The 14,287-nt window shown below is 48.0% G+C and overlaps 1 protein-coding gene across 6 annotated transcripts in view; it reads right to left on the bottom strand.

Annotated features, from left to right (window-relative positions):
- PHACTR3 (phosphatase and actin regulator 3) overlaps nt 1-14,287 on the bottom strand; it is a 219,699-nt gene that overhangs the window by 107,924 nt on the left and 97,488 nt on the right. The window contains exon 1 of one of the 6 annotated variants that reach the window (XM_059407333.1): nt 4,609-4,703. The exons of the other annotated variants lie outside the window; for them this stretch is intronic. Within the exon in view, the coding sequence (XP_059263316.1) occupies nt 4,609-4,693 (85 nt within the window). The 5' untranslated portion in view covers nt 4,694-4,703. Of the gene's footprint in view, nt 1-4,608; nt 4,704-14,287 lie in introns of those variants that run through there. 6 annotated transcript variants of the gene reach the window in all.

Below are 14,287 nucleotides of genomic sequence, written 5' to 3'. Positions count from 1 at the left end.
GGGAGGAGAATGGGCTCTGAGCCTGTGCCTGAAGACCCTCAGTGAGCCCGAGGGGCCACACTACTGTCTCTTTATTTCTGCATTCCGGTGCTCTGACATGGATAGCTTCGCTGACCCTGGAGGGACAGCCCTCCCCACGCTAGCCAAGCAGTAAACAACTTGCCCACAAGCTTGGTTGGCAGATCAAGCCAAGCAACCTGGAGCCACACCCCAGTGTGCTTCCTCACGGGGTCTCGGGCTCTGGGACACCATCCACTTGCCATAACTCCCCAGGGCCGTGTCCCAGACAAGGAACAGCAGCCCCCGTGTTCCAGAACCCACTGGAATCATCCAACCTAGCCAAGCCCAAGCCTGCTTCTCTGGGACACCGCAGTAAAGGCTCTTGTCCACCACTCCCCCTCGCTCCCAGGGGCTCCTGACCCACCCCGGGGCTTCCCGGTCATTGGCGTGGCTGTGCCCTTCTCTTGGGAACTGTGACGAACTCTCTTTCCGGCGGTAACTGTTGGCCTTATGACATCTCCAAGTCTCCACTCATCTACTACATGTAAAACCGCAGCCAGCCCGCCCCTCACTGAAGAAATGACCTTTCAGAATGAGCCGGGCTCACAGAGGGAGGATGGAGGTAGGAGCAGAGCAGGAAGTGTCCCTGAGCCACGTGGGGCACAGCACTCCCCAGAGTATGGAAACACGGAAGGAGACCAGGAGGGAAGTGAGCGGGCCAAGAAGCCGGAGAAGGGGCCGGGAGGGCGTGGGACAAGGGGCCCTAAGGGCAGGGACACACCTTCAACCTGGCCTTGAAAGCACTCCTTTGTCCTAAGCATAAACTCCCTGGTACGTGGCCTCTGGGTTTGGCTCCCACCGGGCCCTTAACACCCAGCAGAGCCTGGTGCACTCAGACATTTAAGAGATTTTTGCTGAATGAATGAATCTTCCCGCTAAGGGAAGCAGGGGACAAGCCCCCTGCTTCCACCTGCTTGGCTGTCGCTTGGTCTGCAATCATCTGAGAAGGGTCTTTTCTGAATCTTTTAAGCATCTGCTGGAGCATCAGCTGGATTGACAGAGCCCCCCACCCCCAGCCACCAAGCCACCATGAGGAGGAAATACTGGCAGCCTTGCAGAGAATGGAGGAAGAGGAATCCTTTCTATGAGGCCGGCAGGACTCACGGACAGAACCCGAAGAGTGCGTGGCCAGCAGTGGAGGGGGCAGCCCAGACTCTCCCACGCCGTGGCCAGCAGTGGAGGGGGCAGCCCAGACTCTCCCACGCCCCTGCCTGCTCAGATGCTGCCCATGAGCCGGTCAGTCAGATACAGAGGTACTCGGGAAGACAAAACTCACACGCCTGCCGGCCTCGTTCCGGAAACAATCATACTGCTTTCCCCCTGGACTTGTTCCTCAATCAGTGGAATGACATTAACCAAATACAGGGGAAAGGTCATATGATCATTTCGATAAATACAGAAATAGTCCTTGATAGAAGTCCACATCCATGCATAATTAAGGACCGCTTGCAAATTAGAAATAGGAGGGAACTTCCTTGGTCTCGTAAAGAATAGATACGAAGTATCTCCTGCAAACTCATACTTACTGAATGAATCCTGGAAGCTTTCCCTCTGAGATCCAGGAGGAAGACTAAAAATGTCTCTCTAAAAGTGCACTAGGGATATTAGCCAGCACGACAGGAGCAAAAAGTTTAAGTATGGGATTGGAAGAAATGAAGCGATCTTTTTTTTTTTTTTTTCCAGAGTAATGTTTTTAGAAAATCCAAAAGAGTCTCTAAAATTAGAATAAGTTAATTTAGCAAGGTTATTACATAGAAGGTTCCTTTTCAAAAATAAATTATATTTCTATATGCCAGAACCAAAGATTTTAAAAATCATATTTAAATAATGAGATCATTTAAAAGTCATCAAAAAAATATACCCCAGAATAAATCTGGTGAAAGATGTGCGCGAGGCCTCCACAGAGAAAGCAGTCCTGAGAGAAAAGGGAAATAACTTAAATACAATGTGAGATACACCAGGTCCACAGATTGAAAAACTAAATGTTTTAAGGATTTCATTTCTTACCAAATTAATTCATAGGGTCAATACAAACCCAGTCAAAATCACAACTCTGGGGACACCTGGGTGGCTCAGTGGGTTAAAACCTCTGCCTTCAGCTCAGGTCATGATCCCAGGGTCCTGGGATAGAGCCCAGAGTCAGGCTCTCTGCTCAGGGAGAGCCTGTTTTCCTCTCTCTTTCTGCCTGCCTCTCTGCCTACCTATGATCTCCCTCTGTCAAAAAAATAAATAAAATCTTTTTTAAAAAAATCACAACTCTGTGTGTGTCTGTGTGTGTCTGTGTGTGTGTAAGAGAGAGAATTAATTCAAAATTTCATAATTTTTTAAATGGTAATTTTGAGAGAGAGAGAGAGAGAGAGTAAGAGATAGCAGAGGGAGAGAGAGAATCCCAAGCAGACTCCCCACTGAGTGTGGAGCGCCATGCGGGGCTTGATCCCATGACCCTGAGATCATGACTGGAGCTGAAATCAGAGTCAGATGCTCAACTGACTAAGCCACTCAGGTGCCCCCAAAATTTCATAATTGTATAGAGAAATGCATAGGACCAAGAATGGCTGAGGCAATCTTGAAGAATAAAAATAAACGTGGTTAAGATTTATACTATCAAAATACCCTGATTATAAATGCATAATAACTATGACAACATGCTGTTGGTAGGACAAAAAGCACAATGGAATAGAGAATGGTGTAGACAGACCACATCCACGTGGACAAAAAGCACAATGGAATAGAGAATGGTGTAGACAGACCACATCCACGTGGAGCGTGACTCAGGAGAAAGGGACACAGCTACGCAGTATGGGGTTGGAAAAGGGTGAGCCTCTCCAACTTGCTGCTGAATCCATGGGACACCCAAATGGAAACACGGACTCTCGATCCCTCCCTCACACCAAATCACAGTCAGCTCTGATTCTAGACATCACAGACAAAATACTAACACTTCTAGAAGAAAACGTAGAAGAAAATCTTACTGGTTTCGGGATGAGCAAATATTCCTCAAACAAGACACAAAAATGAAAAAAAAAAAAATAAAGGGGCCTATGTTAAAATGAAATCTTTCTTGTCATCAAAAAATACTATTAGGCCAATGAAAAGGCAAGTCATGTCAAGGGAAAATATTCAAGATCTCTATCTCCACCCAAGCACTCAATCTAAACCATACTTTTTTTTTTAAATTCTAGAAATTATTTTTTAAAAGTCGGGCACTGTCCTCCTCATACAATTAACGAACAAGAACCTAAAAGGCATTTCGAAAAGGAGACCTACCAAGAGCCAAAAGAAAATGAAAAGACGTTCAAACTTTACTCATTTCCAAGGAAACACCAGTTGTATCACAACGTAGTATTTCCACGTGGATGCTACAAGGGCTATAATGTTTTAAAGCAGGTGACAGCATCAGCGGTGGGACCAGACTACGGAGTAAACAGAACTCCCCACTGCTGGCCTGGGGGGGACACTGGCGTGGACAGTGGTTCACCCACTTTAGAAGCCTGTTCAGCAGGATCTGCTAATGCTGAACCTATCAAACCACCTGACCCAGCAATCCTCACCACCCCCCCACAAAAAAGGAAATAAAGAAACCAACCAATAAACAAAAACAAGTAAGAATGTTTCTAGGGACACCATTCATAGCAGTCAAATACTGGAAACAGCAAGGGGTATCCCCAGTAGGATGACCTCTTTGTGGGATAGTGACCCAACAGAGTACCAGCCAGCAGAGAGACAGGTGAACCAGCACCGCCTCTGGCGGGGGGGGGGGGGGGGGCATGCCCAGAAATGTGATGTCAATCACAAAAAGCCAGATACAATATAGGATCAGTCGCACTCACTCAACTGTGAAAGGTTTGGGAACAAGAAAAACTCACCTAGACTGTTCTAAGTCACGACTGCAGATCTCTTTGGGGAATCCTAACTGAAGAACCCAGAGTCTTCTGGGCTACTGATGGCTTGGTTTCCCCATTGGATACCAGTGCAAGGCCCGTTCACTTAGCTGGTCTGCACACTTAACAGTTTTTTATTTTTTTATGCAAGTGCTACGTAGCAATAAAATGTTCCTAAAACTTTTTCAAGTTAAAAAAACATACAAACATGTCTTTCAAACGCCTATTCTTTGGGGGGGGGTGAGGAACAAACAGACCCAGGAACATATTTAAGTGTTAAAATAAAAAACAGAAAAACAAATAGGAATGATTAAAATTTCTCCAGGCTTCTGAACGTGAACGCCAAGAGATGCCCGCCAGACTGCAGGTGGTCAAAGAGCACTCGGAAGAGCCTGGAAGGTCATCTGCTTCCCCATGTCCATCACAGTTCCAACAGGGATTCAAACCCTGATCCCGACATGAAAAGAGGAAGTACTGCATTTTGTTCGGTCAAGACCTCCTTCCTGGATGTTTCCACATCATCTTATATCCCAGTGTGATGTTTTGGTTTGAAATAGGAATAAGGAAATACAATAATTAAAATGATAACGTTTTGGTTTGAAATACAAGTAACTCCCGTTTCAGAGTAGCTACAAATCACGGCTGGAGAAAGCCATCCCTGACATACCAAGCGTCCGGTCACCACCAACAGCGCAGGAAGTCACGTCGGCTGGGGCTGCAGCCTGGAGACAAGAGCCACAGAAAAATGGCATATATTTGCTTCCTGAATTGCAGGTTGTCTAAAAATACAAGGAAACCAGAAAATGACGTGAAAGAAATTGCACGTGCGGTGTGACAGATACATTTGCTGGAGTTCTAATTGGCCGGCTCCAGGGTGGGCTACGCTCTGTGAGAAGACACAGCCCCTGTCCTTGAGGAGCTACCCATCAAAGCAAAGACATAGCCACCAATCAGCAGAAACCCCTGGAAGGCAGAAGTCCTTCTGGGAGGAGACCTCAACGAAAAGGCAGGACGACAGGGGTACATTCTGGACTTGGAAAAGGATCACAAAGCTGCAGGCATATTCCTACTCAGACCCCAGCACGTGGCCACCCGGACCCCTTAAATCAAGTCACTTCCACAGTTGCAGGAAAGGAAGCGTCGTAAAGGGGGTGGGAAGCCACACATTCCTCGGCAATGCAGCAGGTGGCGGAATCTGAACCAGGTGTTGGGGAAAAGGTCACACGGGGCAGTTGTGGGTACTTCCCCTAAGATCAACCCTGGCTTAATTCATTAAGTACAATGGTAGAAAATCTAGGAAAAAATGAAACTGGTTCAGAATTAAGATGAACTTTTTAAACTTAAAAAAGAAATATAAGTCATCAAGAACAAAAGAATGGGCAGTCCAACTTATAGAAGAATATTTTAAAACTTTGCATTTAAAATCCATATAAAACAAAGTCAGATGAGCTCTGGAATATATTCACAAGGAATAACAAAGGGTAAAATCTTTCCATATATAAAGACCTCTCTAAAATCAACAAGAAAAACAAAAGCTGCCCCTTGGAAAGTACACAGGAGACTTAAATAGTCTTTTGGGGGGAAAAAAAGTAAACAGTAAAAATATGAAAAGAAAACCCAGTTGTCCAAGTTATTCCAAAGAAACAAATAAAATATTGTTTCCGTTTTTACCAAATTGGTAGTTGAACCAAAAGCAACTTTTTAAAAATCAACTCATCAGAGTTGGCAAAGATTTGGAAAGGCAAGAATCTAGCACAGATGGGAGTATAAGTTAATGCCACTTTGGCAATGTGTGTCAAAGGCTTTCAAGTACTTTATACACCTTGGCCATAATTATATTTCTAAAGAAATAATCGGGAATATAGACACAGATTCATACATAAGTAAGTAAACTCAATGGTCCAGTAGCTGCATTTAAAACCAGGACACATAATTAGTTCCACGGTGTGGTGTCACTATTATATTTTGTGTGTGTACATTTGCATTAAAAAGGATGAATGGAATCCATGCAAATATTTGCCGCGATTAACTGGCTGGTATGACTGCAGGTGTTTTTCGTGTGATTTGTAAATATTCCACAATAAGCGCGTAACACTGCGATGCAGATGAGCACTGTTCTCTTTGTAGTCTTCCTGAAGGTGTGGCGCTTGACCTAGACCTCGAGGGCAGGGAAGAGCTTGCAGATCACGGGAAAGCTGTGTCGCAGGGAAGACATACGCAGGTTTGGGGGCTGAGGGGAGCCATGGTGACAGAGGGAGGAAGGGAGGGTGGGTGTGCAGACCCCAGAGGGACTTGGAAGCTGAGCGAAGCGCTGACGAGGGTGAAGCGGACGGGACCAGCGATAAGGGAGTCACTGATGGAGCCGCTGGTGAAACCCGCAGAGCGGAAGGCGCTGTTGCAAGGGGCCAGGTATTTCCAGGAGCCAGACGAGAACTGACAAAGAATAAAAAAGCCTAACTGGAGACTGGAGGAGTCCAGAGTGTGTGTCTGCCTAAAGGGGTAGCAGCAAACCCAGCTGCTACTGTGTCCGCCATGCCCTGCGGAGGGCGCTTCGAGCCCTCACGTGACCCTACCACGGTCTCGCAAAGAACAAACCAAGCTCTGTAAGTCACCCTCGTCACGATCCAAGGAGGACCATTACCATCTGGTGTCTTACAGACTCATCCCTCCTGAGGTCCACTCAGACCCCAAGATCATCCAGCTTGGGTCCGAAAGTGGGAGAATGCAGTTCTTGGGTCTGAAAGTGGGGCCACTTCTCTCTTTGCCATTCCTGTCCACAATACCCAAACGATTATTATAAGATTCTCTGTGCTTGTTAGGATACATCTATTAACTCGAGTGGTAAACCATGGATGATTAAAAGAAATCTTTCCAGAAGCCAATCTGGAAAAGTAAAGGGAAAAATTATCACCGAATCAGAAAGATGCGATCATCAAACTAGACTCTACCAATTACCAGCACCTTCCCTGAAATGTCACTGATTCTCCTCCGAAACGGAGAAAACCCGAGCTCAGCAGGTTTTGCAAAGGACCAGACGATACTGTGTAGGTGGTAGGACCCCATAAAAGACCATATACAGCGACTACAAGTCACCCCGTAACCTGCACATCAGAGATGTCGAAGATGGTTTTACGTAATCACAGAGGCACTGGGACCCTGAGTCAAGGGACTTGAACATGAGTCAGCATGCACGAGCGTCCCACGCGCCAGCGTCCCACTCGCACCAAATCCCCCACCCCACCCAGAATTTCCACTGGCTTCTAAATGCTCCAGTGACAAAGGGGATACACACGGCATGAAACATCCAATTGCTTATTTCGAAATGCTAAGGATTATTTTAAGTCTCAAGTAGACACTAACTCTCAGCTCAGAAGCCACCAAATTCCTCCCAAGATGAAGGCAATAATCCTCAACAATATAACCGATATCCATGGAAAATGCCCACCCAGAGAACGAGGTCCAGCAGCACTGAAACAGAATCCAGAAATTCAAAGGTCTGCAAGGTGGAGAGAAGCTCCCCCTGCTTCATTAGCACCGACAAGAAAACACAAACGCAAGAAAGCCTTGAGTGACAAAGGGTAGTTTGGACTCTTGTCTGCTGACCCACTCCTTGTTAAAATCCGGGATGGACTTACATGCTGTCTAGCAAATCCTTTCAAGGGACGAAACTGTTCGGCAAAGTGACAACGATTATGGCTCTTCTGTGGGCACCTGACAACATCAGAGCACCCCAATTCCGACTCACAGGGAGGGCACATCGCACAGACATCTCAGACAGAATGGAGGTGTGGCTGTTGGCTGGTGAGGCCAACCAGAGCCCCACAAATGAGCTCTGAGTGGCTTACCTTGCCCAGACTCTCAGCAGATGAGATAAAAGCAGGCACGGTCTGTTGTATAATCGGTCCTTGGATTTGACCCTCCAGGCTGAGATACTGCTCAGGACCACTTTGTCTTCCAACATCTCTTTTCGCAACCCACCAAGAATATGAGACAAGAGGTCATCCTGAGGGGTGGAGCGGGCGGTGGGGGGTGGGGGGGAAGGCAGTGCGTTAAGAACTGTGCCCTGGGAGCTCATCCCAAGGACAAAACCAGGGTCTGACCAAGGAATTCCCTTCCCCCAGGGACGGGGAAAGTTTCAGACCTGAAACTTGGGAGCTGCGTGGGCCTCCCCTCTGTCCCCTTCCCGAGTGTTGATGGAAGCACAGGAAACCTTAGGTGCGAGCTGGGGGGCCGGTGACCTGTCTTAAGTCTGTGAGCCGACAAGAGCCCCATCTGAACACGATCTAAAACCACAACCTGTCCCCCAAAGGTGTGCTGGACAAGGAGCTATAGCGACTGGCTGGGACCCCGAGATCATCTCCCTGGGGGCAGGGGCAGGAAGTGAGGATTTGGGGACCAGTGGAGGAAGCTGGAGTACCTCTGTCATTGCTGACAGATGCTAGGTGTCTCCCTCAGGGGAGAACTACAACCCCGCTGGCCGCTCTGGGCCGATGCTTTACCAGCAACGTTTCCTGCCGCTGTGGCCAAGGAGACACGTGCTGCGGGAGCCTCGCGATCAAGGCTGGAGCCCGAGGACATGCGCAAGCAGCGCGCCTCCGCGGTGCCACTGAGGGCAGGTAGAATCCGAGGAACACACGCCACGGGTGTGAGTCCCTCAGACATTCAGGGAGTGACGGCAGCATGAGCCCAGCTCACCCTAATGCCCCCCCCCCAGCCTCTGCGCCCCCTGGACCCCCCATGAGAATCAGCCCCAGGAGGTTTCATGCAACTGCTGAGGTTAAGGTATGTCTTCCCAAGCAAGGATCGCTGGACATGCAGAGCACGAGGCCAGGGCTCTCCAGAGCTGCTTGCTCCGTCCGGGCAGAGCCGGTGGGGAAGACACCAGACTGGGTGGGTGGGCAGAGCGGACCCAACCCAGAAGATTCCCACACCTCCAAGCCCCATCCCGATGCAGCTGCCCTGGCTGGCGTTTCTGGTTTCTCCTGACTCTGCCCAAGTCAGACCTGCCCCTGCCCTGGGACAGACAGACAGACTCCGCAGGCTTCTCGGAAGCCAAGCACAAGACACAGAGAGGGAAACCCTGAGGAAAGGGTCGGACGACGTGGGGCGCTGAGCAGGGCAGGTGTTCGCAGCCCGGGAGAGAAAGCTGAGCGGCTCCCCGGCGAGCAAGCCCGGAGCCCGGCCGCGGGGAGCCAGGCTGTGCACGGTCCCCCTCTGTCCTGTCCATCGGGCTTGGCTCTCAGACCCAAGGGCCCTTGGTTCTCCAGGCCTTGCACGCCTGCATGTGATGGTACGTGTTCGCCTTCTAAGCGACTCACAAGATTGGAACAAGCAAAGCAGAACAGACACTTCTTTTCCCACTTAACAGCTCGGGGGGATGCGGCTCCATTATCTCCGCCGGCCCAAGCGGACCGTCCATTAGCGCTAATGCGATCCAGGCAGGAGCCCAAGAGCCTAGTCTCTGCTGAGAGGGATGAGGAGGAGCTTCCTGTGGGCCCCGCCCCCTGGCTGGGGTCAATGTGCCCTTTGTCACTATGACCCACGTGTGCAAGAGCCTCAGGAAAGGCCAGAAAAGCTCAGAGGAGAGCGTGTGGGAAACATGCCGTGGTTTGGGAAGCTCCCTTTGTCACGTCCTCGCGGGTTAATGAGAAGTCCCAGACCTCACGTGGCTTCGGAGGGGACTTGTCAGCATCACACGGGGTCTGCCCATGTCCTGGGACATAAACACAGTCGGAACTCCCAAGCGAGCAGCACTGTCCCCTGCCGGCATCCGAATGCTGCAGGCTGGCACTTCCCCCCGCCTGACCGTTGGGTGGGGGCCCAGACTCAGATCACAGGCAGCCTTGGCTGGCCTCCCAAATCCTCCCGGGGGACCCCGTTACTCCCCTGACACCTGCCAGCTAGAGGTGCAGAGCGCTCACTATCTACCCGGTCTCATCTGTGGATCAGACCCGAGGGCCCCCGCCTCTGGAGAAAGGAAAGTGCCCTCATGGAAACAGGGACCAGGTAGATCGGCTTAGTGGGCACGTCCAGGAAGACTTCCTGAAGGAAGTGGCTCTGAATGAGGGGTGAGTAAGATGGGGAGAAGGGTCCTTACCCTGGCAGCGAGAGCCGTAAGAGAAGAGGTATGAGTGGGGAGATCTCACTGGGTCAGAACAGGAGTCCGTACGGGGACAGGGAGCACAGCACCCTGAAAAGGCAGGAGGGGCGACAGGATGGACCCAGCTGACGTTTAGTGGGCGGGACGCATGCCCTCCCTCCAGCACGGGCCCTGTGGGCGACTGGTGGGTCGTATCTATACCTGGAGGGCTGAGGCCAACGAAGAGTTTCTAAGGTAACTCGTTACAAAATGATCAGATCCAAACCACAATTTTTTTCCTAATTAGTCAGCAATAATGACCCAGATAATCTAATAGGGAATAATCCCATTTGTAATAACTGATACACAGCATTGAACACACAGACGCAAAACTCCTAAGACGCTGTTGAACTCCTTGGCAACAAGTGAGAAAATTTAAACAGAATTATTTTTTCAAAGTCCCAAAGAGTGGAGAGAGGTACCATGTTCGTGAACAGGATGATTCCATGTGGCAAAGTTGTGGATTCTCCAAAACTCCAAAACATAATGAGGTAGGTCTCCCACTAAAACATACACTGAATACATTTTAATTAGTGTACAATTATGATTAATATATAAGTAGGTAATGAGAGAGGCTGGATATTAAAATATCCCACCTCATGCTAAACGCATTTTCTATGAGCTGAAGGTCAAATATAAAGAAGAGGAACCCAGAAAAGGATCAGAAGAAAATAATGGGTGTAGCGACTCATCTGACCTGGCAGTGGGAATGACCTTCTTAGGTATAAAGGAAACTAGGGAAGCCGTAAAGAAAAAACACTAGTAGATTTGACCTCATCATTTTCAAAGCTTCTGAACATGAAAACACATTGCTTAAAAAAAGAAAAACAACCATATCACCACCCCAGCAGAAGATGACTCCCTGGAACAAATATTTTTAACATACACAGTAGGGATCCACCTGTCCCGTGAGGGTGCCCCGAAGCCACTAGCCATGAGGCAGACCCCGAGAAGCCACTTCATGCTTCGCGGAGGAGAGTGAAGCTTGGCTCCTTCTGGAGAGTTACTTAGCAAAAACATATAAAATGCTTAAAATCCGTTCCCACCCTTCAACCCAAGAACTCCGCTTCTGAAGATGGACCGCAAAAAATGAATGAAGGGGGTCTGGAGGGTCGCTGGAGGAAGGGGCTTCCAGCTGGTGTTCATACAATGAGAGGACATTCCACTATTAAACCTCATGTTTTCAAAGAGATCTTCATAAGGAACTGCTGGTATTTTAAGTGAAAAACAAGCCGGATACAAAACGAAATATAAAGTACTATCCAAATTTTGCTTTGAGAGATGTGACGCATATATACTTAACTTGATTTCATTCAGTAATTGGCCTTGAGCTTCTCCGGGGTAGACAGACACCTAAAGAACAACAAGACGGGTGAGGGGCTGCCTGCTTGGTATTTACTGTCCGATCCGCAAGGTCTCTCTCTCTCTCACACACACACACACACACACACACACACACACAGAATACACCCAAAAGTTAATGTTATCTGGTGCAAACTTGGGTGACAATTTTCTCTCTTACACTTATTGAAAATCTTTCCGTCATGTGACATGTCATAATTTCATAATTAGAGATGAGACTTTGGGTGAGATTCTCACCACTTCCTACCTCGGACACCATCCTTCCCCCATAAAAAGACGCAGCACCTCACAGGGTGTATTAAAGCTCTGTTCTCCCAGGGCTGCCTGAGCATCATCTCAATCTTCTTTCTCTGAAAATAATTTCCTTTGTTACAGTCAAGAATGGGTGAGGAGAAGAAACGTGAGACAATGATTTGCCTACTATATTTGAAAAATCTAAATGACCTTTCAAAAGACTTCGGCTTAAAATAAATGCGTGACTCAGGAACAAGTGATCCCCAATGACTAAACGTCCTCACAAAAATACCTCCAAACCATCCCCAACTGTAGATAGTTCCCCCCCAACGTCCCCCCCAAAAAAGGCCATTCATGCTCATAAGTACTGACAAGAAAATGGAAATTTTGTCAGAAAGTCTCAGGACCCGTTCGAAATGCACGCATTCATGGCACCTGTCGGCACGCCGGGAACGAAGACAGGCAGAATCACCATAAAAATCCTTCCAAGGCCACATGGACGGAAACGAAAAGGAGAGAAAGCTCATTTTAAGAAGGACCACTTTGAAATTGATTCTCGCAACGTGTTTGTGTAGGATGATACACCACCGCGGGCTCCAGCCCTTCTGCTCTGGAGGGAGGGGGATGTGGACCAGACTCCAGCAGAAGCCGCATGAAAACTTGTCACTGTCCCCCCGACAGCCACAGGACCCACACCGCTGGAGACAGGCTTGCAGGTCCCCTCCTTCGTGGATGAACTCGACCAGCGTCGAGGTGACGCGACCAGCCTGAGCAGCATCAGAGCGGTCAGACCCATCACTGTCATTCACTCGTCCCACAGCTATCCTTCCAGCCTCCGCTCTGCACCCCAGCACCACCCTAGCGCTGGGACATGGGGACAGGGGGAGACACACGGGGCCCCTCCTTCTGCGGGGAGACAGGTAACAGAGAAAGCGAGCAGATGGGACCATTTCAGGGAGTGAAGAGTGTACTAAAGGAAATCAAAACAGGAGCCTGTGGGGGACCCCCCAGGCAGGGAACCTTCTTTTCAGAAGGGGTCCAGGAGGGCTTCTCAGAGGAGGTAGCATTTGAGCTGCACGAACCCAGCCAGGGAGAGAGCTGGCACAAGAGCCTTTAGGACAGAGGGAAGAAGCAGCGAAAGGTGCTGGTGTGGGACTCAGCGTGGTTCCGGGAAGTGTGGCCAGCTGCAGAGTAGAGGAAGGGCGGGGAGACACAGGAGGGGGTGAAGCCGGACAGGGCAGTGAGGGTGGCGGAGCCCAGGCCACTTGGGTTTCAGGTCGTGGGGAGCACCCGGGTGCTGTTCCAGGTGCAGTCTCATGGGTAAACTCTAACTCTTTTTTAAATTTAGTTTCAGAGGTAGAATTTAGTGATTCATCCATTGCACATGAAAACATTTCTTTTTTTTTTTTTTTAAGATTTTATGTATTTATTTGACAGAGAGAGATTGCAAGCAGGCAGAGAGGCAGGCAAAGGGAGAGGAGGAAGCAGGCTCCCCACCAAGCAGAGAGCCCGATGCGGGGCTCAATTCCAGGACCCCGAAACCATGACCTGAGCCAAAGGCAGCAGCTTAACCCACTGAGCCACCCAGATGCCTTGAAAACATTTCTTCAAAAAAGACTGGGCCAGGAGGAAGTGTACTGGAGCTGCCCCCAGCCTGGTAGAGAAACAGACAAACAGTGGCATCTCGAAACAACGGAATATCCAAGGATAAACAGAAAGGAGTTCTCAAGACCTGAGGGTTCACAAGCACCAAGAGCCAGTACGAGCAGTGCGCGCGCGGTACCACCCCACGGGGATGACCTCCTTCCTGCTCTGGCAAAGCTGTGGGGGGCTGAGAGAGGGAGGGAGCGAGGGGCAGGCGGAGCCCGGTCCATTTTCAGGGAGGTGAACTACTCCATCCGGTGACGTAAAGGTGGATACGTTGCACGTTACACATCACAGAATGCCCACCCCCAAGAGGGAGCCCCGAGGTGCTCTGTGGACTTCCGTTACTTAAAAACCGTAAAATCCATATTACGTTAAATCCATATTTAACGTATTTGAACAAATATGAATAACAAATATTAAATAATATTTGTTATTAATAAATAAATATATATTATATATTTATATGAATTTATATTTATATATTTATTTATATATATAAAATTTTATATATAATATTTATATATAATTTCTATATATTTATATACAATATATAAAAATTTATATATAAATATATTTTTATAATTATATTTTATATAAATATAAATGTATATTTATGTATATTTATTTATAATAATAAATAAATATTTATAAATAAATAAATATAATAAATATTATAAATAATAATATTAAATAATGAATTTTAAAATTCCATATTTAAATCCATATTACGTTAAAAATCTATATCTGCCCATTACTTGTAACAAAAGTATCACACTACTGCAAAGGGGCAGTCATGGGAGAAATGTAAGGGAAATATATAGGAACTCAGCTTTGTCCAATTTTTCTCTAATCCTGAAACTGCTCTAAAGAATGAAATCTATTTAAACAGGAGACTTGCTGTTGTAATTGTTCCTATAACCCACCTGTGTCTGTCCTTTCTTTTCCATCCTCCTGGAACCGATCT

This window comes from Mustela nigripes, chromosome 7 (genome assembly GCF_022355385.1).
Source record: "Mustela nigripes isolate SB6536 chromosome 7, MUSNIG.SB6536, whole genome shotgun sequence".
Taxonomy (NCBI): domain Eukaryota; kingdom Metazoa; phylum Chordata; class Mammalia; order Carnivora; family Mustelidae; genus Mustela; species Mustela nigripes.
Note: the sequence above shows the minus strand (reverse complement) of the source record. Positions and strands in the feature narration are given on the sequence as shown.